This window comes from Spea bombifrons, chromosome 2, assembly GCF_027358695.1.
Source record: "Spea bombifrons isolate aSpeBom1 chromosome 2, aSpeBom1.2.pri, whole genome shotgun sequence".
Lineage (NCBI taxonomy): Eukaryota > Metazoa > Chordata > Amphibia > Anura > Pelobatidae > Spea > Spea bombifrons.
In genome coordinates this window covers 28,095,727-28,121,055 of record NC_071088.1, presented here as the reverse complement: position 1 = coordinate 28,121,055, position 25,329 = coordinate 28,095,727, and the positions used below count along the sequence as shown (strand labels likewise).

Genomic DNA, 25,329 nt, shown 5'->3' with positions numbered 1-25,329 from the left:
GCAGACTTGGCTCTAATAAATTTCTATGGGGTGCTAACAGACGGCGTGCCCCCCTGTCCCTATAAAGGTTCAAGTAGTTATCCCAATCTTGCTGTGCAAAGTGTTTTGTCACAGATGCCATGTAACTTTGAATTTGTAGGTAAGTAAACCCATGGGATATTCAGACCCGGGAATTTCTTCCTCATATGAGTGTGTTGCCTCTTTGTATAGCCAGTAGTATAAAACGTATAATCCGGAATCAAGGTTAGAAGAGAAATGGTAAATCATTATTTCGTACATATTGATTGTTCATCTGCTTACTTTAAGGATCCTAAAAAATGTTACAATATTGCATAAATCAGTGATCAGTACAGATAAATATTTAATATTGTAGAGTGTCAAAGTCAAAACCCTGGACACTGGAAGGGTGGAAATAATATGGCTTACCTAGTCTGTTGGTAGGGTTTCTCTTGAAGAGCATGCGCAGGAGACTCTGGGCTTCTGGTGTTAGAAACTGAGGCATCCCAAGCTTGGCTCTAAGTAACGAATATATATATCAGAAATGTATAATGCGAGTATGATTTATCAACAAATTTTTACACATCAATCCACTTGTGATAAGTAAGAAAACCCATCTCTGGTTTTCTTGGGACTTGGTGGCTTAGTTATTATTCCTATCAGATTGCCTGAGTAGTCTTCAAGGTGAGGGACTGCTGTTATGGGGTACTGGCCAGTGTTCCCTAACATCTTACCTGCAACTGAGCAAAAACTTACTTCAAAATCATAGTCATTGTCTCTTTTCTGTCCTTTCCTTGAAAGGGTAAGGTACCCGTCAGCATTTCAAACTGTAGACAGAAATGAAAGCACAACACCGAATGAATGAGTACATAACTATCATTGATGTCAATTGCTGACAGAGAAAGGAACGGTTTCAGGTGCTAATGTTAAGATGTTGTGAGCAGATAAAGGCACTTCAAAATACTGTTTTTCTCTCTTTTTTCTGCCACGGTAACAGCTGTATCTTAAAAGAGAAATTATACCTGAATAAGTGAAGCTTAATTACATTAGAAAATGAAGTTTAAAAGAAAGCAATCACTAAACTCAACTGGTGATATTCACCGACAACGTAATGCAAACACGGCAGCGTATATACACACACACACACACCTTTTATAGCTACTACCTTATAATTATAAAAGTTATTTAACATTAGAACTAATGCTTTTGAGCAGCCACACATGGGCTGCTTCCTGTAACCTGTTTTTTCACTCAATATATTAAAAACAGCTGTAGTATATATAGACACATCTAAAATTAAGAAGCCAGACAGACATTTAGTAGCCACAAAGGGATGCCATGTTACGTTGCCGACTAGGAAACGCCAAATGATTCTCTTCTGTGAGCGGAGATGCCCCAGACACCGACATGTAGAGCCTTATGTGTGTTGGTCAGCAGATAAAAAAACCCCAAAAAACGATTTGGCAACCTTACTGTAGACATCAATATAAAAATAAAAAGAGCGCGGATCCGTCTGTAAGAACCTAGGAGCTGTGGCTCCCCGGGGTTTAAGTGACCATAGGGTTATCTTTGTGAGACAATTTATGATCCTTAAGCGAAAAAGGGCTATCACAGAAATATACACAGTGCAAACCTACCATAAGAACCCCAAAGGACCACCAGTCTGCACTCTGTGTGTGGCCACGCCGGTTGACTACCTCCGGAGCCATGTATTCCACCGTGCCGCAAAACGAATATGCTTTCTTTTCATGGTCAATAGACTCCTTACTGAGACCAAAATCTGAGCGATATAAGAGTTTATTGTTAGAACGGCATTCTCAGGTAACTAAACACCTTAAAGGTTTATCACATGATTCTAAATCAACGTTCATTTTAGTGCAATCAAACTGTATATGATAAAAGGCATTTATTGTGCCTTAATATTTTTCACTTTTAAAATATGCCCAGGAAGAATACATTTCCTGATTTCAGTAGAGGCGGCCGGGGCAAGAAGGAAAATGAGAAGTCAATATACATTCTAGATGGAAGAAGAGCTATTCTTTAAGACATCTGGTATAAGGACTATTCTGCTAAGAGATTATGTATAAAGACAATTCATTTTACCATCATAGGAATCACTGACCGGTTCCTCCTGATGGGGCAATTCCATTAGTTGCTATGGTGTTAAGACCAGTTTTCAAGCAGAACCAGAATCATATTCTATACACAACTTAGCAATGAAGCCAAGAAGAGCTCAACGTGTGTCATCTAATGAAAGACTCACTTTCAGCCATTTACAAGTTTGTCGTTTGTAGATTTCAGAATAACGCACCTGTTAACTTTATATGGCCCTCTTCATCGAGCAATATACTAGTAGGAGAAAAAAAACACATCAGATTTTTAAGTTTCAAACACATACAATGGTAAAAGGAAGCACTGTAAAGGCTACGCTACAGCTGGAAAGTAGCCGTGATTCACATCCTGGCAAACAAGGATCAAGGATACGGTGTAGCGCTGATCAAAGTTTATATCACAATCCAGCAGAGTTACAATGGCTAGCCGGAGATTTTTGGAGGTAGCCTATTTTTTTAACGCATCGAACCTGCCATAAAAAGGCAAGGTACAAACACACATAACCAGGAAGAAAACCGCAGCTTCAAGTGATCCTGCGCCTTTCATGTACAGACATAAATAACGCACACAACGTTTTATTTTATGTTACCGTTATGGCATGCTGGTAGATTGGACAGCGAGATTAACTCGTGTTAACACATACTGGTACACAAGGACCTGCTCTTGCAAGCTTACATTGTATCAGGAGGTTGAGGGGGAATAGGAGAGGAAGGTAGTTTGTATTCTGTTCTCACAGCAGATGAGTTTTTAGTGGGCATTTAGGGGGTTCTAAGGGTATTAAGAATACGCGACAGCATCGAGACCTCCAAAACTGATAAACTAAGTGTTACATTTCAACCCGAACCACTCATTTAGATCTTTTAGGATAACCGTGCTGTTGTCACCATGCAGAGTAGCAATGATTAAACAATAATACAGCGTGGGGACAACAACAAGAAAGCACACTAGATTGTGCAAGAGGTATTTTTCCAGTACGATATAAATGAAACCAAGATGGCATGCTGATGGTATCTCCATCGGCACAACCCCTTTCCTGACCTAATAACATTGTCTCATGGAGGTGTTGCTTTATTGAATTCCTGGCCCTACTAGGTACAAATTTTTAACAAACTATACGTGATTATTAATAAGATGGGCTTGTATTTTGTGGACGGCCGGGGAATTAGCATTGAATGCAAACAGCAGTAAAATTATATATATATATATATATATATATATATATATATATATATATATATATATATATATACATACAGATATCTGGCTATATACTGTAAATTTACATGCTCTTGCTATAAAAGATTACAGTAAATTTGATGGCTTACTTTTCCGGTTTTAGGTCCCGATATATTATTCCAAGCGTGTGAAGATGATCTAAAGCAAGTGCCAATTCTGCTAGGTAATATTTCACGTCTTCTTCGGTGAACATTACCTAAAAATTTGGATGTGAGGTCACACCATTAAGATTTGAAGTTCATTAATTCCACCGGTACTCAGGAAATGTGCAACAGCTCAAACAGGTTAAAAAGAACCACAACGCAAAACTGTAACGGCTGTAATACCGAATTGAGTCCATCCTCCAACATTACTAATGCCCGCTGCGGTTTACACCAGCATAGTCTGTTACCTCTTAAGTGTCAGCTCGCTTTAATAAGCTGGTAAGTACCCCTTCATGCTTATAAACAAGGGTTGGATGTAAAAAATAAAAAAAAAATAAAAAGTAGATTTTAGGACTTTAGAAATAAGTATTCCCATTCTGTTCCACTACACATATATCTGCTAAACTATTGGCTGTTTATAGTAATCACACACACACAGCACGTGCGTTTTCCTACTGCGTTAAAATACGTAACAAATATAGTATAGGTAGACAAGTCGTATTGGATTCAGATGTGAATATCCAGCTGGGGGGGGTCCTGCTGGCACTGTCCACATTATTACACACGTCCAGCTGTTTACATGCAGAGTATGTTAACTTTGAAGTCATAGATCACTCGGATACATTCATACCCGGCACACTGTTACATCCTAGGAAACAGGGCCATCAGGGGAGGGAAGAAGGACTGTCCATTTGGTAGGTATGCAGTTTCATGCACTGTTTAGCATCTAATTAAATGCTTCACCCTACGCCCCTTCAGCCATACAGTTATTCTAGGTATTAAGTAGCCTGTAAAATATTTATACACACACTAACTCCTTCCCCAATCTACAGTCTAGACGATGGTGGCGTACTGTCACAACATGTGGTCTTAAACGGGGATTGTCGTATTGTACTATTTATAGCCCCATATTTTCGTTAACCGCTAAAAGCACAAAACGTATGTAGCCATAACAAGGAAATGACTACGTTTTAGGTCCACCACCTAATTTGGATTAGTATGCATTTAGTGGCTAGTATAGACTCACCTCTTTGGATAAGCGTGTAAACAAATCACCACCCCTGAGAAAATCCAAAATTAGGTACAGCTTGCCTTCTGTTTGGAAAGCTTAAAAAAATAAATAAATAGATGTTCACTAATTTAGAAACAATGAAGCGATTCTCGTATTGTATTTTTTAAAATACATTCTAGTAGATTTAACAACCAACCGTCACGCATGAGATCATCCCCGAACACGTACGATGACATCTTTGTTAATAGGTTCTCAAAAAACTAAAACCGTGGTAGATTTTACACCCTGAAGACATGTTAATCAGACAGATTTGTTTCTTTAACATAAATAGGATAGCCAAATATTCCACTTCAGACACAGGAAAAAGTAATTAGGCCACAGTCACATGTCTAAATGGTATCAGCAAGGCTTCTATGGAGGTTCAATATGCTCATCTATGGTACTCAGCTTTGAAAGGATGAGTTCTGTACGGATAGAGAGAGCCAGAGGGCTGTCTGGAGAGTCTGCAGGAGAATTGAATTTACTTAACATGATGAATGGTCAGCAGGGTGAGAGCAACTCCTGTATGATGTATACAGGACTCCTCACCCATGGAGCTATGCACTATATAGGGCCAGCTCAGCCTCCTAGATGGACAATCTAGCATTGTCCCTTTATAATATATAGTGAATTGAGGTAGCTGGAATCCCAACTCTCCTACCCCCCCCCCCTTGATAAACAATTCCTGAAGTGTCTGTCATGACGCTTTTGACCTTTACATCAAATATATGCTCAAGGCATACATTGTTCTCAATGCATAATTTACTGTGGTAATGTAGAGTGTGGTAGACAGTGGAACAGCCTCCCAGCTCCTAGTAAGGGTTTTGAAACATGTATGGTATAGGCATACGGCTTTCCTGAACATAAGACAAGACCAAGGAGTTTGAGCCGTTTAAGGAGGAGGAACGTCCCTCCAGGAACCTAGATAGGCCAAATGGTTCTCTTATCTGCTGTCAAGTTCTGTGTGATCCACATTACAAAAAGTTAATTTAAATTTGTTTTTTCTTCATTCAACAGTTTGCTACAAGCGCCGAATTATCCAAGAGCAGGATGTGTGACATTTAACAGCTGGTGCTATTCTCCAAGCAGTCAAGAAAACAAGAGATGACATACCATAGTGCAATTTGACAATAAAAGGATGATTAACTTCCACCAAAATATCACGCTCCATTTTTGTCCTGACACGATCTCGAACTGTAGGTGACAAAAACAAAACATGAACATTTTAGGAATATTTCAGACAACAGAATGACAAAACATTATGTGATTTTTAATTAGATAACAAAAAATATTATTCTATTTTCTGTACAGTTAATATTATTTGATAAACCTAAAACAGAGGCGTTAAGAGTTTACCAAGACCTTTAAGCACCCATCACACTGGATGGAGACACCCAAAGCCTTTAACTAAGAACTAGTCCTGATATGCATGAGGATTATACAGTTCTTTGGGAGGAAAAGATGAAAACCAGGAACACATAAGGAAACCTTTATTCCAGAGACACAACATATTTGCACTTTGGTCTTTCTGAAGTCTGAACCAAATGTAATGGTTAAAGAGACCCCAAACTCCATAGCACGTACTGTATTTATCACTTGGATTCATTCAGTTTAAAAGATCAACTCATGGAAGCCAAGACTGTTGATGGCTTGTGGCAGAGCCAGCACTAATCAATCTCATGTCCTGAAGTTCACCCCTTTCTTCTTACCCCACTCTTACAAATCAATAACTTAACTGATGATGTACTTGGCATGTCTTTCGTCACATCCACCATATTGAAGTCTACAGTATTATGTGTGTAGTTCTCACAGATAATATCATATTATATAAAAGATGTATGCACGCGTATGTAACTTAATAGTCACATTAACTTTACATTATGTCCACCTTGCAAATGCATTGGGGGATTCTGGAGTATCTCCCAATATGCTTTTGCCCCTCTTAATCTTTTTAAACATGTATTAACATGGGTTATTTTTTGGTCTCACTACTACCTAACAGTGACCCGTGACAAGCGTTCCTGAACACTATTTTACATGAGTAATTATTTCTGGGAAGGGCTGGGGGCATTCAACAGTACTAGGAATGTTTTAATGCTGTATTTAGTTTTAAAATTGCAAAGGTGGAACAGCCCTTCTAGAGTCTCAGAATTGCATGGGTCTAAAACATGGTTTTGTTAATTTCTACCTCTAGTGATTAATTTCAGATAATTAATCACAATGCTTTTTTTTCCCTTTCATACCCAAAAGATTAACACAACCAGCATCAACAATCTGATTTGCCTGGAAAACATACACTTATTTCTGTGATGTCATTTTCATTACCTTTAAGGGTAGCTTTTTTCAACACTTTCATTGCATACAGTTGGCCAACATCAGATCCTGAGATTTTTCGCACCAAAAATACCTGTGTTGAGAAAGATTTCACAGCAAAGATATGTAATCCAATATCACCATGTTTTTCTGGTATAATGTAACTGTTTAAACACACTTATTTGTATAATCTCTCCATCAGGCCTCACGATCACACATTCTTAAGCACAAATCCATTGTATGTAGACACGCGGGCAAATATGTTTTTACACTGTATATTGTACACACACACAAAAAAATGAACTCACCTTTCCAAATGAGCCTTGGCCCAGTACCTTCAAAAGCTCGAACTGTGAAGGATCTGCTTTCTCACACCCTTCCTTTACATGGTGTGTGATTGCAATCTCATTTATACTGCCTTCATCCTGTATACAAAGAGAAAATACCCATAATGGACACGATGCTTCTGTGTAACTGTAGGAATTGTAAGACATTTTAAAGCTAGGCAAATAAAATCTACAGTATGTACAAAATCGATATTTGGCCAAGTTCCATAACAGACATCTCTAAAATGTTTCTGTATCCATATTGGGGGCTACAATATTACATGAGCAGAAACAGAATAGATGTATATTGCTCAAGAACATAGAAAGGCATAACCGACTGACATCATAGGCTGATAACTCATGCAGCCAAAATGGTACCTAAATTATCTCCACAAAAAATAAATATATATATATTATATTATATATATATAAATAAAATGCTGAACACGCAATTTATGTAGCGAATCTAACTAAAACATTTGTACTTCAAAATTGGATAAGATGTTCTGGATATCAGGTGCTTAGGCAACTGTGCTGCAAACTATGTGCAGAAAAATAAGTTATATAGTTCATTCCAAGAACACCATAGATGGAACAAAAACAAAACAAAAACCAAAAGAACAGCCGTTTAAAACGACATTTGAGAAAGGGCAGAAGTTGTGGAGGGAAAACAATGTCAAAATATTCAATTTTGTGCTTTAGGTTTGGATAATAAAAACACCATGAAATCACTTCAATCACACAAACACAAATCCTAGTACACAGTATATATCAATTTGTTGGATGTATTTGTGGGACATCCTCCAGCAACACATATATGTCTCCTCTTTTTCCTCCCCATTCAGCTGACTTGCTTAAACTTGGATGTTACCAGTGCTTGGTACAGTCAGGGAAAGCAGAGCTTAATACCCTGAGAATGCTTTAATGGGTAGTCTTGGGATCCTCTCCACTATTTACCCATCTTCCGAGGACCTACACATTCCATATGTAACACTCCAAGCTGAGTCACGGTGCAGCCATCATCTAAAGTCTTCACCAGTTTTCTAGCTCCACGGTATGGAAGAGCGGTGTCTGCCTTTAGTTTGATCTCTTCAACGGGTTATCTGGTCAGTAACCACAGTCTGAATACAAGCTGTATTCTGCTTAACCCATAGGCCATAACTCAGCGTAAGCAAGCTACCCACTTTCTCTAGAATACGGAGCTCCTTGCAGCAGTAAGAAGGAGCAAATCACGTTTTGCACCTTTAGTTTTTACATCCGAACTTCTTTCAACGTGCGGGTTTCTATAAAAAGCCAATATAGGGCATTACAGGACCTTCTACAACCGGATTTCAGCATAAATTAAACATCTACAGATGTCGGCTGGCATGTTTAAGCTGTGCTAATGTTATTGGTACTGCGGCTATTATGCCGCAATAAAAGGGGAACTAAAGAGAAGAAACCAAAGACTTAAAAACAGATCAGTAAATATAAGCGATAAGTTACCAGATGCTAAGTTGTTTTTTAGCTTTGACATCCAAAGGCCTACTTCATCTGAGCTTTCCCAAGAACTAGAGTCAAATCTAGCGTCTGCCATTGATGGAAGTTGTAACACTTTGTAACGGCTATGGATTAGCAGACGGATCGTGAGCCTCCAGACGCAAAGATTGCTTACCAGCAGACACCACAGCTCTATACACCGAGTGATACAGGATGAGAAGAGGCTTAAACATAAAAAGGTGTCAACACAATACGGGGAGACAGCCGTCTAAAATAGTCAATAAGGCAACAAGACAGCCGCTATTGCATCACGATACTAAAGCGGACAGAAAAACAAATCTATATATGGAGGCAAAGAAGAGGAGTTGGGACAGTTCCCCTTTTAGCCACAAGAGGAGGTTATACGGCACAGAATGCAACATTTATAGAAAAGTTCCTACATCTAGAACATATAATATGCAGTTGCTAGCAAGCAATTTTCTGCAGTAAGGGGAACTTGAGGTCTCGTAGCCCATGGTGCGTGCAGATAGCCGGCAAGAAATGACGACAGTTAAGATATATTCCTTGCTAAAGCAGAGGGTGCGTTTCCATGGTAACTGATTTATTGGCAATTACCTCTGCCCACCAGAGTCAGAAGACATCCAGCTCTCCTTGTTGGTGATAATGGATGCAGGGAAGAGGGTGTAGGTGTAACTACAGCAGCAAGAACTGCTTAGGGAGCACTACGAACAAAAAAAATAAATCTAAAAAGGGTTTTTATTTATTTTTAATCCAATTTCTTTTAGTTAACCTGTTGCGCGTTGCATATTCGTTCACAGGACAGTGGGGTACAGCCAGAAGCAGAACACGTTTAACTGTATAACCAATATCTATATCTCACCTACCAGGCGACAGATTAAATACATTTCCGAAAAGGGCAGCAGTAGGTAACATTAATACAGCCCAATATCATTTAAGCTCTCCCCATGACATTCAGAGTGACCTTTAAAAAAAAAAAAGCCATCTCGGAGGCACTGGATTAATAAACAGGAGAAATAAAATGACGGTATAAGGCATCTGCCTTTACTGGTATACCATAATGGGAAAGGCTTTCAGAAAATAACGAAAAAGCTTTTTAAATACATTACACCATTGACACAAAAATGGCAAATAGCAAAATAGTATTTACTCATCTACAAAAAAAAAAAAATCTATTAACAGTTGTTCTTTGTTACACGATGTTGAAGATGGAAAAAAAAGGCCTTCGCATTGCATTCGGTTATCTGCCTTAGCTTTTGATTATTTTTCTCTCCCGCTGGCTTCGGCAAATTCAGCAACAATTTCATGAATTACTTTGTCGATGGATGCACTGCCGGGTTTCTCATCAGCGGGCGACGCCACCCACCATGCTATAGCTTTCTGATCTAATGTATTCCCACAAAGCCGGCAAAAGTATCACAGTTTATATTTCAGAACTACAACTGCACAACTGAACATAGGTAGACGACGCGGAGCCTTTCACGGAAAAACAGCATTAGATTCCTCGCTCGTATATTTGTTAAACGCTAAAATACAGCTTTCCTATGGCCGTCCTTTCAGCTTTTTCCAAACAGAACTCCTCTAAATCCATAGCCCAGTTGAAGCAAGAACTACTTATTAACGACCTTACTGCGCCTCCCCTTTATTATATTGTAAACTGTAAGAGGGTAACTACATACGTAAACACTAAACAAAAAAAATGGATGGAGATACTGTTCTTTAACTCAATGTATGCGAGTTCCAAAAACAGAAGAGTTACTACCTTTCCTAAATAAAATATTCTGAATGTTCATATTTTAACCTAATGAAAAAGATCAAAAGAAAAGAAGAAAAACGAAGCAGATTGGTTTATTTCCAATATTATGCTAAATACTCGAGAAGATGAATGAAGGTGCATTAGTAATGCCTGGGGTTGCTATGGCAACAAAAGTTGCCAAATTCTATTTCCTGTACAGAGTAAATTTAGCTTCTGATGTTTTTTTTTTCTCTCTCTTTTATCCTACTACAGATCATAAGCAAAGGGCTTTTGGAAAATGGACAGCTGTTCAAACCAGCGTAGAACACAAAGCATGGTATGGTTCACTAACCAAAAACAGAATCTAATAAATGTTTTTTTGTTTAATTTAGAAAAGCGTTAAATGTGACATTAAGATTTTAATGCATTTTAGTTGGTTTTAAATGCAAATCGATGCACCTTTACCCTCCCCTGGCTGGCTGCACGGATCCCAGGAAGCAGGTAGGGAATCTTCTTGCACATGCTCAGAAGCGCTCACCGAATTCCCAGAAGCCAAACGCATGCATGCTATCAAAACACCAGCATCTCGCATAACATCCATGTGACAGGCGGCTGATACTCCCAGTTTATAGAATCGGGGCCCTAATGAGGTTACGCAAGACACCGGGGGCAACGTTAAGCAATAAAGCCGTCCAATAACTACAGAACGCCACCACTGGACTTGAAGGCAGTAAAAAGCACTGAAGTCAATGCATTCGACATGAACATAGGACTGGGGCACTCTTAAATTCGGTAGAATAGATGGAATGGCACCTTTACTCCACTTCATTGCCTGGAAGGGTTTATTCAGGAACAGAAAGTCATACAAGATATGGACATCATTTAGATGTAGGAGCCCCAAAATACATATTTTCCCCATTCTGCACACGATGTTATAAAGAAACAGTTTGGACTATGGGGAAGAGGATGTCAGGAATATATAATTAGGCCTCCTAAAAACTGCTGGACCTGTAAGTGTTAAGCTATACGTTTTTAATAAAGCAGTTTGACATTATTTGTTACTTTTCAAACGCACTAAGAACTTTGAGACAATACAGCATACTTAAGGCTTCACAAAGTATGCACTGATGACGCAATTTACATCCCCATAATCCTTGAGCAGGCAGAAAAAAGGGGCAAGTAATCCCCACTATTCATTCATTCATTCGCACTATTCATCAGTAACATAAGAAAGTGCTTCACTTTTGTGGACCTTAATGCTCTATTTTTTAAGGTGTCAACCTTTATTTTTACTTATGTACTACTAGTGGCAATCACTTCTAATCCCAATGTCAACATTCCTACAGCCAATATGCACTCTTGATGCACTTCTTTACTACCAATTATTATGTTCTCATATTAATTGACATCCGAAGATGTCCGTTTTTCTAATACTGCTTTAATAGAGTTTTGTTGCTATATTTAAATATAAAAAAATAAGGGGTGGCAAGAAAGACCTTGAATGGACCAGACTATAAAAAGAATACTATTTTCTTCTCCTTGAGAAGCAAATCATACTAAACGACGTATTACTAACCACAATATGATACATGATTACACATCTAAAGGCCACTGAGCTTGATCTTAGTTGTTCATGCTACATAAAGCGAACCACAAGACACTATAATTCATTTATTTAGGCATGGTTGGAAATCTCAAAGAGTAAGGCAATTCCAATAGTGTTGGACAGGCATAATCATGGCTGGGGAGGACACCGTGTCACCAACCGGGTCTTGTGACTTAAAGACACACAGCTTCCTCTTACTAACAGTGGATTCATTGTGAGTTACACCGACACACAGTCACATGTGCTACGGAAAAACAGAAATGAGAGGTTTCACTTACTTTTCTAGACAACAGAAGAAGAAAGGCATTGTACTACTGTAACAGATCTTGCAATTACCCCCCATGCCAAATACTACATTGCAGTACGTTTGTTCTACTAATCCAATGACAGCGTATGGATTTTTACATAAAACCTGCATACTTTTGTAGAACACATTAAAACAACGGAGGCTTCAACATTCTCGGGATAGTGAGGATGGACATTTTTAATCAGAGTTTTATTTCTTTATTGAATTGTATTGACAAAATGTATGTGATGTGCCCATCTATCTAGGAGGTTCAAGGTCTCAACCGTGAAATAGAAGTAGCCGTCTCACACTCTTTTGAAGATGCTAGGCTTACAACCCACACTGGCTGGCTCGGCCATCTCTGAACATGCACTTGTACATCACTTTCAGGGACAGACATTTCATTCAAAGCACTGATGGAATCAAACCGGACCCGACAAATTGAGTATTATTCTACTTTACGCTATAAAAAAAACCAAGAAGAAGAAGAATTGTAACATTCAGCCGCAGTTTCTGGTGCTAGAACATATACGCTGATACAATAACTGTGGTTCCAGCTATTCATAAAAAGAAGAATAAAAAGGTTCCACACAGGAGAATACATTAAGGTGAAATTACATTGCTGTTCCTCAGTATGCCGGGAACTTAATTCCCCTTGTATTATACACTACCCGCTGCGGCGTGGGGCAGACACCTACTCAAGAAAGCGTCCAAGAGAGAAGAAGCAAAGGGAAAGAAGTTTTTTTTTTTTCGCCAACTGGTAGCGGCCCACCATTTACGCAGGGGACCCAACAGTTTACCGGCATCCAAAACTCCTGCCGCCCTTGCCTTTCTTTTAACCTTTAAGCTGCAGGGGGAAAGAAGAAAGCAAACAAGCACTCAGACAATCGCAGCTATGCACACGAGCCCATTATATAGTTAGCTTTGTTACCTACTACAAAACATAGTGGCATTTGAGTCCATGCCAAGTTACTAAGGGGAACCTGCTGTTGCCAAAACGCTGGAGTATTTAGCACCATTCAATGCCAAATGACTTGTAATATGTAGTTATAGCGAGAAATATTATTTTTTTTAAAAAAAACCTGAACCATTTAACGTTAGCAGGTTTATTTCTTGGCACAGAAAGATGTCAGATTATGCAAAGTGGAAAGTCACTGGAATCATACGATAACTATATTCACACTGCAGGGGAAGGAGATCAGCGGTGCCAATTAGACCAAGTTATACATAGTAGCCCCGGACCCTGACTGATACGTTCTAAAAATAACGATGAGGAAACACACGGATACCATTTATACATACACCTCAAGCTCACTTACAGCTGCTTTTTAACCTACTCTGCTAAACTTAACGCTTGGAAGTTAATGCAGAATTCGGAACATACCTCGTACCACAGAGAGTTGTAGTTTTAGCTATACATTACAAGACGTCAACCCCAGTGAGCAGCTGCTAAAGGAAGAGCTTGGCCCGCTATAATATCAGAGAGATGTTAACTCAAAGTCTCACGCTGGAGAACCCTGCCAGTATCGGCCCTTCATAAGGAATGGATAAATACACAATCACCTCTCCCTAGAAATAATTGCTGCCGGTACGCTTCATTGTCGCATGACACAAAGGGAGAACAGATAGGTCGATTGCATAGATATGCAAAGAAAAGGTTAGAATTACAGATCTACTAAAGGATAATTTATTCTGCAAATGTTTTGCCCAAGTGAAACAGCACCTGTATTTTTGGTATTCAGGTGGAATTAAGTGGAGTTTTACTATGTTAGCCATAGAAAGAGAAAGCATAGGGGATACCTTAATGGATTGCAAGCTTTTGAGACTATCTAGGTCTCTTCCTCAGGCATATTATCCCAATATAATATATAACATAATATGCCTGAAGAAGAGACCGAGATAATCTTACCAAAGAAATTTAATGGGACACTCAAGTCATCATACGCACTTTAAAAAGAAAACTCACTGCCAGTTAAGCTCCAGCTCAGCCAAAGTCACACAGAAAGCACTGCAGCTTCTCCCACAGTTCCTTTTGGACACACCCCCTAATGTTTTAAGAATGCTTATAAAGTACTTCAATATGCATTCTTTTTTGGTGACATTATCCATCCTTTTTAATTCCAGGCTGCAGTGATGAGACACAAGAGAATACATCTATAGAACGCAAAGCTTTCAAATGTAAAAACCTCCTTGTATTTATTTAATCTCTCATGCTAAACTGTTAATGTTTTTTTTTTTTCCCAAGGTGGGACAGCGGTATTAACTTTGATTCCGTTGCTGGTGATTAACACCATACTTCCAATACAAGCTACTAGGCGTTCTACAGATCAATTCTAGTGGTAAAAGTGGACGTTCGGCATAGTAACCAATAAAGCGCCTCAGCTGATGGCTGGACTTTTACCCCAACAGAATTGCTGTTTATACGTAAATTCCAAAGAACACTCCCGTTAATTCAGAGTCTTCACATACAGGTGCACCACACGCTGAATAACTGCAAACATTCAAAATGAAACGTAAAAAGGTCAGAGCCTTTATCAATTCTCTCATATTCCAGAATTCCCAAAAGATACACTAAAAATTCCTATTATATTTTAACATACGCCACATTCAAAAAGGAAATCAAATCAAATATTAATGGACCCATCAGCTCCCCACACACTTTTTGTGCTCGACATTGAAGGAAAATTCTCTTTTCAGAAAAAGTACTACACCTAACATATAGTGTTGGTGGCAACTACTTTACGTCTAAAACTACATTTTAGGAGGATACAAGAGCACTCGCAACTCTGCTGTCAGATATACCGTTACAGTCGGCACTATTGCCCCCCCCTACAGAGAGAGTATCACCTTTTATTCAAACACGACAAGTTTGTGACACTTTGCTGGCACATAAAAAAAAATTGCTCAGTTTCGAAATACTGCATTATTCATATCCTTAAGCTGTTAGCAACAAAATGGGAACCAGACTCACATTTACACCAGTCTGGCGTATCTAAAGCATACACTGACTGTACGGTGCGAGCCCACCCTTACATGACAATCTACCAGCTTGTGGATGTGGATGTTATGCGTGCTTTTTATATCTAGAACTTCAGGGAGCTCATTCATTCGCATTCTAATATATATAAATATACGTACATACATATACACACACGTGCATGATATTTAAAGCTTGGCTAGGCTGAATTGAAAATATAGGGCAAAATATCACACAAAACTAGTAGCAAAAAAAGTTGCAGAAATATAAATGTGTTAGTTTATAAAGTCACATTATATCATGTCTAATTATCTTCATTTTAAACCCATGGAATGTTAGCCTATGAGGAAAAAAAACCTGTGCATCATTGATAGAGAGTTTAGAAATAATTTTCAGTGTTTCTTCTACTCAGACCTATATGCGGCATACACACACACACACACACACACACACACACACACACACACAACACTAATGCGATTGATTAAACTAAGCACACTTTAACAACATTTTACCCAAAAGCTAGAAAAAAAAGCTAGTAGCGTTATGTATTTTAGGAGACAGACAGTACCACTCAGATATATTCACTAAAAAAAAAAAAAAAGTTAGGAGCCACACCAAAAATTCCAGGAACCATGGCAACCCAGTTTTTACCCTTTATTATCTTAACCTATTAATAATAAAATAATAATAAAAAAGACAACTTTGTATGGTGAGAAATGTGCAAAATATTCAAAGGAAGCACAACTTAAACCGGTTTGAAGGCAGGATGAACAAGTTCCTACATGTTTCCTGAACAATAAAAGGTAAAGATGACGTTTTACAGTTTGGGGATTTTATCCGTATTTAAAGTTTTGTATTAATTCCAAACAGGCAAAAATAAAAAGCTGGGAGCACAAAAAAAAGCAAAACACATGAACACAAAGTACTTGAAACATAAAAATCTCATTCATGTTTGCTCACAAAGCAGTAAAGAATTAGAAAGCTAGAACCGAGGCTTACCCGAAGTGAACGTATTCTCAGACCCCAGAACTTTAACATGGCCATGAAACCATAATGTAAGGACTTTCCTGCACAGACATCTGACAAGTCGAAAAAGGAAGGCCAAACCCCTCAACTTCTTGCTGCTACCAGCTGTTCCGGCAATTAGAAAATTTCCTGTGCGAGGAGAGAGTCAGAGATTGCGGGAGAAGGAGGCCTGATCCTTTTCCTCTGGCCAGAAAAAAAAAGTCTATCTATCTATATCTCATCTCTGCACACCAAACCAGAAAGGCTCCATATAGCACAGGAGATCCAAACAGGAAACTAGCATCTGACAAATGGCGGACGGCAGGATTCTGCCGCAGATGCTCGCACCCTACAGCTCGGGGAGAAGGGAAGCAGCACGGTAGATCACACAGTTGACATTAAGCAAATAAGACAGCCAACAGTTCTGAATCACTGTAAACAGCAAGTCACGCCAATATGATGCTTAATGAGCTTTACGTAACTATCTAAAAGAAAGAAAAAAAAAAAAAAGTATGTATAAATAGCACACAGTCTATATACAGACAGGTTAACACTCAGCCACATCTATTTTCTGCTCTACGCTCAGTACTTTGTGTGAGGCCGGTACCGAGACATACATAGATTTTACACGGTTTTATTCATTCGCTTGAAGAATACAAAATGTACGAAAAAAAAAAAAAAAAATTATAATAAAGTTCATTGAGTCTTGAAAATTCTGCACTTTTAATATGACCCCCCCCCCCCAAAAAAGAGGGGAAGCAACATGGGTGTCAAGAGCTATAATGTTTGTACATACCGGTATATTGTATAGGTGGCCATACAGATTTTTTTGCATTCTGTTTTGTTTGGACAGTTTAAGTTGTATTATGTTTTACGCGTAATAGGGAAGCGATGACTCAACAACTGGTTTCAGCAATTTTACGACATTTCTTCAAATTGAAGAAACAATGAGGAAGCCAAAGTTGAAACTGCAGGCCTGCGTCCAGCGCTTGGGCAGGAGGATGAGAATACTTAAATGCAGTGTACTAAATAAAAAAATAAAATAAAAAAAACAAAACAAAAAAAAAAAAAAACACAAAAACTGTATTTATAGTCAGGTATATATTTTTTAATACATTTAAGCTGAACTATCCAGCCACAAAGCAGAATTCAGTGTTTATGAGTAACACTTTCCTCTATGCACTGGTATCCTACATTGACATGCTTAAGGCATGAACCCGAATGAGTGATTATGTTTTTTTGGGGAAAAGGGACAAGGAAATCAAAAACTCAATCCCTAAAAATAAAAAGAGGAGAAAAAATTAAAAGATGGAGGGCATGACCGCTGTAAGGAACAAGACACGCTTCAAAACAAGACAGATCAGAGCCACTCACACACAAAAACTTCATGACGGACAGCACGGGACTGCAAGGACTTTGAAGCCATGACCACAAAACTGCTAAGCTATACTGGTAAGGTAGTGATTTCGCACGATCAAAGTCACAGAAACTGTCAATCTCCAGAACAAGTGAATCGCCAAACCGATTTCATATAAGCATTCATATGCCCTGAACAAACAGAGCGGGGCGAAATCCAAAGAGAAGGAAGGGTAGTAGTTAAATTCACTAAAAGATGCTGAAAGTGTAGAAGATTAAAGCAGTCATTAGAACCCGAAAAGCTTCTGTAGATAAACTCGTTCCATCGCGTGCTGAATCAGCAGTACGGAAACAGAGCTATTTCTAGCTACATCCTAATGGAATAAGCCGCAGTTTGATAAACGTTTAGCGGTGCATTGATTTTTTTCAATTACAATACATTTTACTTTGGACGCCTGTGAACCTGGAAGTAGAAAAAAAGAAGCAAAAATAGTCAAACATGATGACAATGTCCCTGAAAGGCAAGCATGATTCTTGATACACGCATAGCACACGACTGAGGGGATCGCATGCTAAACAATCTGCAGAACTTTCGACCAACACATTTCTAAGTTGAGCAGCCTGCACAATGTAAAAGTCCACGGGCCCACGAAACGCAGCGACACTGCACCATTGTCACACGGCCGGTGAACGGCAAAAACACACCAAGTACAATCAAAGTCCCCACGGGACATATAATAGTTGGTGCATCTTTGTGTATACACAGTATTGTTCAAAAGTTTGGGGTCACTTAGAAACGTCCTTGTGTTTTTGAAAGAAAAGCAAATTTTGTCCATTAAAATAACATGAAGTGGATCAGTAATACAGCGTAGACGTTATTAATGCTGTAAATGGCTACTGTAGCTGGAAACGGCTGATTTGGTAATGGAATAACTTTAATAATCATATTAGACAGCAAATGAACAAACGGTAAACAGGATACAAGTAGAGCATCACATACCAACATACAGAATCAAAAAGGTAATGATGGCCCTACTTAAATGATCTTAAAAACAGATTATTCACATAGAAATACAGAACTTGACAGTGGATGAGAACCCACGTAATCTGACCCTGTCTTCGCTGCTACCAAAAACCTCAAAGCTTAGTCTTATTTAGGATAATCATACCGCTATCGCAGGCGTGTTTAAACTGCCTCACCGCATCATTTAATTCCCCTTATTTCTTCACATCACCATTGGAGACATTTATGTAGCATTTAGGAGCCAGGCAAACAATCTAAATCGGCCAGGTAGGTATGCCATCCCTGTAGGCAGGTCATCTATGAATGAGAATCACGAAAATGTAGATACCAGCGGCAGAAATTTAGGAGAGATAGCTACTTATTTTCTATCTGTAGATTATTTATATCATCACTGGGAACTTCCAGTACTCTGTAGACGCGGCTACACGCCACCTGCACAGAAAGAAGAAGCGGACTCGGAGACGCAAGGAAATCACGCTATACCTGGAGACTCCGGGGGGAAACCTGGAGCGTCCCCCGGCCTGTATATAATCACACTTACATCTTCACAAATATTCTGTTCAACAGCAAGTGCATGTTTGGAATGGAAGCGGTTAAATCCTGAAATTTCCAGTTAAGTTAAAAAGAAAAAAAAATCCCCAGAGGCTGTAATTTAGATTCTCTGAAAAAAAGTTTAATGACAGCATAGTGATTCCTCCCAGCATACTTCAGAACATTACCGAAATATTACGCAACCACAAACTGTGACCGAGCTTGTTCTAGCAAGTTCAAAACGTTTAACAGCTGAATGGTCAATGCAAATATTCCATGATAAAGATGACACGGGGGAGAAGCTTCTCTACCAACAACCGTAATATTGCACAAATATTAAAAAAACACCGGGATACTTGGAGAAACCGGTTACTCAATTTGACGAAAGATTGAGAAACACAAGCACTAACCCACGTAATATAAATAAAAGCCTTCAGAGGCTTGGCCGTCCTAGTGCTTCAAGTGCTGCGGGCCAACGCAGGTGCCACTTTCTGAATGTTTAGAGGGGGATAATATGTTAAATTTATCCTGAAATAAACATAACCCGAGTAAAATATATATTTTTTGTCAAGTAGGTAAGAGCAAGCTGGACTTTGGCAAACCATATTTACGGCATGTTAGGACAAATTACAATGATGATTATTTTGGAATACATTATTCAGATGATCCGGTAATGATGTCACCATTTTTGCAAGCATAATACAGAGTATAGCCTTGAGATCAATTACTTGGCTGGCTAAAACAGTCAATAGAAACGAATACAAGGTCAGCTGAATCAGCGTTTAGGATGGTCAGGCCGTGATATTTATATGGAACTATTGAGACTTCTGTGACATTCATTAGCTCGTCCTGCTCCTGCGTGATAAACCCAAAATAACCGTGCAACAGCTGCTGCTACTACAACATCATCTCCTCGTTCGCACTTTTCTTCCACTGAATAAAATAAATAAAATAAAAAAATGAAAAGGCATTTCTCAGTTTGCTGGGGGGGGGGTTCGATGTTTTTGGATCGAATTACAGCCGAGGCACTTTTAGTGCTTTTACAGCAAATTCGAGCAGTGTACAGAAACGTAACACTCAATGGATGAGAAAAAAAGTACATACAAGAAGCTGCAAGCGTGATGACGGCACGCAGAGGAAGAGGGTCTTACACGGTAATGCGATATCTGGCGAGATGCCGGGCCCAGCCCACAGCAGGATGTATGGATTTCCTTTTGCCGTCTCGCATATCTTTAGTGACTACTTGAGAACAAAATCTTCCTGCGGCCTGATGCATTTTGAACACAGACTTCAGCAGGGAATGGATACATTTAAAGCGACATGTTTTACATAAAACCACTGCATTTACACTAAAAAGGGAACATCAGCCATATGCACGGACGTGCGGCCCCTTTAACTTTCATGGCAGTTTACAAAAGCATGGGGTTTTTTCAGCAGATTTTGGCTGAACACATATCACTGTATGCGATATAATCACCTCCAGCGCTGGCTCAGCGCACACTGCAGTTGGGGGCATGTTCAGACCCCCTTGTACATGTTCCAGGAGAGTTTATATGAAAGCACTTTAATATAGATTCTTCTTCTGAGAATATTTTATGGAAATTAGACTGTCCCTTTAAACAGAGGTCTGCACCCTACTTATACCCCTTTTTATGGAGAACCGGCTTTGCCAACCAAGTTCCCGTAACGACCGGTGCCTTTACCTCTTGAATTCAACATCCCCCCAGCCCATGCCAAAAAGACAACCCCTAATACAGGTTGTATCCCGTTTCATTTCTCTTGGGTGATACAATGCATATTTTATGAAAGCATTGCTGTTTGAAAAGACATCTAGGATAAACGCAAGAATGAATCATAAATTAGGATTAACCAGTAATGTGCTGGCTTCCTTACAGGCAATCACGTTAAATTAGTACGTTAACAGGGCTGATGTTCACCGATTGTTTTTACTCATGGTGTGAATCCCGTCTAACAAACCCAGAGCTATAAATGCCCAATGACTACAGGTAAGGATTATGAATGCAGATTGTTACTACAGCTACGCGTCAATTAAAACAAATATTCTCACTTATACGGCGGTAACAGATGTACAACAACATTACACATAAAAAGGGACTAATAAAATGGGGTAAAGAGTCCTCCGCAAAGTTACAACATGAATCAAGTAAAAACGTTAAGTGATGAAATAATTATTTTTGGGAAGGATTTAACAATACTAGCTCTGAATTTTGGTACACAGCTGTTACATTCAGTCGCTTATGCAAAGGGACACTCCAATTCATATTACTGTTCGCTTTTATTTACATAGCGCTTCTTACAATACACAGTAATTGTACATATGCTACAATCTTGATATAACAGGTGTGCCCTCCCATTACATTTGAGTAACACTCCGAGTAATTCAATATGCTCAGTAAACTGTCCCTTTAATTTAAATATTAATAATCCATAAAAAGGTTTTGGAAATTATAGGGGGGGCAGCACATTTCACATTGACGACACAAGTATCATGCTATCAGTCTTCTAGTAACAGACTACTACACAGTGGGAGCAGTTGCTATGGCAACAGCAGTAAACAGGGTGTGGGAGCTACCATATAAGTTATGTAGGTTTTCATATGTTTAGACCCTACCCTTATTACGTTTATGAAGGCAGAAATCACTAAAGTCATAACACCGTGGTTTTCTTCTTGTTCCTGACAATGAATTACAAGTGTGTCCTTGAGGCTGTAATTCTTGTGTAATCACCAAGATGAGACAACCCTCTGGATTTTAGCTATACTCAGCAATATCTACTCCCATCATCCCCTTTCTCAGGTGACAGCAAAAGGGTGGCCGGGGGGGGGATGAAAAGGAAGCAATTTGTAATAAGAGTGTTTTCCCATCAGAGACATCAAGTCTCCACGGAACACAAATACGGTAAAATACTTTGTTTTATCCCTTTTATTTTGAACTGTTGACGTACTTGCTTTTATGTCTATGTCTCTTGTTATATGCGTTTTTGTATAACAGCACCGTGACTTATTGTATACTAAACATTTTGAATCAGTTCTGTCATATCACACATTACTAAGATGTTAACTGTATAGATATCTCAGTCAGTTAGATCTGTGTGTGTATATTGCAGTCCTACTGTTTCTGGCTAACCTTGGTGGTGGCTTGTGTCAGCCTGGGAGTGATTGCTTTGTCACTTTTCCCTGCAGAGCACCAACGCACCGGAAGCCTGGCTGGCGTTTTACCCCCCTTGACACCCATAGTACTACATCACGGCTCAGCTGATAGCTGTGTCTGCGTACATATTTACACATACATACCGATCAGCAACGATCAGCCTATCAAAAGTGGTTGAAGGAAGAAAAAGCAGTGAACTGGTGACAGGGTCATGGACGGCAAAGGCTGGCCAGTGTGGTCAAATCTAGCAGGTGAGCTACCGTAGCTCAAATTTTTGAAAAAGTTAAAGCCGGTTCTTATAGAAAAGCGTCAGAACACGCAGTGCATCGCAGTTTGGTGCATATGGGGCTGCGTAGCCACAGACCAGTCAGGGTGCCCATGATGACCCCTGTCCACTGCCAACATTGGGAATGTGATGATAAGAACTGGACCACGGAACAATGGAAGAAGGTGGCCTGGTTTTCTTTGACATCACGTGGATGGCCGGGTGCATCGCTTTCCTGGAGAACACATGGCACCAGGATACACCACCCATTTAGGCCCCACCACGTAACTTACAGGACTTAAAGGATCTCCTGCTAACGTCTCAGTGCGGATACCACAGCACATCTTCAGAGGTCTAATGCCTCGACGGGTCAGGGCTGTTTTGGAGACCAAAGGGGGACCTACATACCGTATTTGCTCGATTATAAGACGAGGTTTTTTCCAGAGCAAATGCTCTGAAAAATACCCCTCGTCTTATAATCGGGGTCGTCTTCTAATCAGACCCCAAAAAAATCGCTGGGGCCATGCTGCTTACCGGTCGCGAGCAGCGTCTCTTCCGTTAGAAGCAGGAGGACAGGAAGCTTGTAGCTTCCTCACAGAACTCTATCTCCCCCTCCCTCCTCTGGGGGCGGGGCCAGAGAAGTTGCTGGTACAGCCGGTCCCCTGCAGAAGTCTTCGAGTGAGAGATCTGCAGTTCAGGTAAGGGGGTGGGGGAGGGTTTTTGGGTAAGTATGTGTGATTAATGTGTGAAGTATGTGTGATTAATGGAATGAATGAGTATTTAAATGTTTGTGAATGTGTGTTTGTGTGTGATAGCATGGATGTGTAAGGGGGGTGGGGGTTGTAGCATGGCATAGGGAGGCTGTAATCCCACTACTATCATCCCCAGGTTCCAGCATGTACTGGCTGCCTTGGCTTGATAGGAGTGTGATTGCTGTTAGCAGCAATCACACTCCTATCAAGCCAAGGCAGCCAGTACATGCTGGGTTAAAAGGCATATCATGGGGCTGAGTGGCATATAGGGGGTTAAAATGCATTTCTGGACCTCCAGAAATGCATTTTAACCCCCTATATGCCACTCAGCCCCATGATATGCATATATACCTCCAGAAATGCATTTTAACCCCCTATATGCCACTCAGCCCCATGATATGCCTTTTAACCCCCTATATGCCAGAGTGGCATATAGGGGTATAAGGCATATCATGGGGCAGAGTGGCAAATAGGGGGGGTATAAAGCATTTCTGGGGGCAGAGTGGCATAACTGGGGGGGGCAGGTTGGCAAATAAAAGGAAATTTAAAAAATATATTTACATGAATTAATATTTACTGGTAAAACTTTTTTTCCCTATAGGGTCGTCTTATATTCAGGCATTTTGTTTTTTTCCTAAATTAATATTTTGATTTTGGGGGGTCGTCTTATAATCGGGGTCGTCTTATAATCGAGCAAATACGGTAATATTAGGCAGGTGGTCATAATGTTATGGCTGATCAGTATACATACGTACGTACAAATAAATCCGTGAAAGACTGAGAAACTGATATAGTTTGATGGTTAAGAAATAGACTAGTACAGGGCTAGGATGTAAAACGCTCACAAGTGATTTCTATTTTAAGGCGCATGTGACTGACATGTTTGTGTCTGTTTCTCTCAACAAGTTTCCCAAACTCATGCCTCTACGATTCAGTCTAGGATAAATATGTGAATGCAACACAATAATATTTACAACAAGTGAACAAATATATGTCATTTGTGTAAACAGCAGCAACAGAAGAAGACAGAAACCCAGAAGGCTCAATATGCAACATGCTCGGTGCAGTTAGGCATGAAGCGGAGAGAAATCAGCGAAACTCAAGCATTAGGGGGTTTAATACTTTTAGAGAAACCTGTATGATCCTGAATCCCTCAGGTCAGGCTATTTAAAGATGATTAAAACGTGCTGTTCTCCGAGCATGGGATTATGAATCTTCCAGTGTGAGCGTGTGTGTGTGTGATTACTAACAGAACTCTGACATCATTGACAACTGCCTTGGACGACGTCAAAAAAAAAAAATTAAAAAATAAAACAAATAACCGACTACCTTAAATTTTAGAGGCAGAGGTGGCAAACAGAGGGCCAATGTGTTTAATTTATTATTTAATAATAATGTATTACTATATAGGCTGAAATGCTATGCAGGAATAAATAGTGCACTAGTATGAAATGCGGTGGAGGACACTGCATGGTTAGATGTGAACGTGGCCATCAGAAGGCCAAGTGGTTTGTTTGGACACAGAACCTGCACTGTTAAGAATCAGGAGACATTTCTTACTGCCTCGCAGTGCAGACAGACTTTATACAGCAGAATATGCAGACGTAGGATGTGCTACATGTTTGCGTGAATGTCTGCATGCTGTCTCTGTTTAGCATTCCGACGCTCCAAGATTACAGAATATTTTGGCAATTAGCCTTGGAATCTTCCCCAGGCCATTCTCTGCCGAATCCAGAGCACTGCTTCCCATCCTGCGCAGCTACAGGTGATCAGACTGATAGAGATACAATACTAGACATAACGCTTATTACTGAACAATGCCTTCCCGGAGGAGGAAAGGATACTCATATCAAATTAAAACTTTCCGTTTTGATAAGAAGTTCCAGCAGGAGAAAAAAAATAAGGAATCCGTTGCATACTTCAGATAATCCTTTATGTTGTTTA

At 39.6% G+C, this 25,329-nt stretch overlaps 1 protein-coding gene across 2 annotated transcripts in view; it reads right to left on the bottom strand.

The window, feature by feature from the left end:
• RPS6KA3 (ribosomal protein S6 kinase A3) overlaps positions 1 to 25,329 on the bottom strand; it is a 44,306-nt gene that overhangs the window by 9,048 nt on the left and 9,929 nt on the right. The window contains exons 1-10 of one of the 2 annotated variants that reach the window (XM_053457302.1): positions 16,282 to 16,574; positions 7,161 to 7,277; positions 6,865 to 6,946; positions 5,653 to 5,733; positions 4,516 to 4,595; positions 3,435 to 3,541; positions 2,309 to 2,346; positions 1,635 to 1,777; positions 754 to 824; positions 427 to 515 (exon numbers count right to left, since the gene is read on the bottom strand). In XM_053457302.1, the coding sequence (XP_053313277.1) occupies positions 427 to 515; positions 754 to 824; positions 1,635 to 1,777; positions 2,309 to 2,346; positions 3,435 to 3,541; positions 4,516 to 4,595; positions 5,653 to 5,733; positions 6,865 to 6,946; positions 7,161 to 7,277; positions 16,282 to 16,326 (853 nt within the window). In that variant the 5' untranslated portion in view covers positions 16,327 to 16,574. Of the gene's footprint in view, positions 1 to 426; positions 516 to 753; positions 825 to 1,634; positions 1,778 to 2,308; positions 2,347 to 3,434; positions 3,542 to 4,515; positions 4,596 to 5,652; positions 5,734 to 6,864; positions 6,947 to 7,160; positions 7,278 to 16,281; positions 16,575 to 25,329 lie in introns of those variants that run through there. The other variant, XM_053457301.1, reaches the window with a different exon arrangement.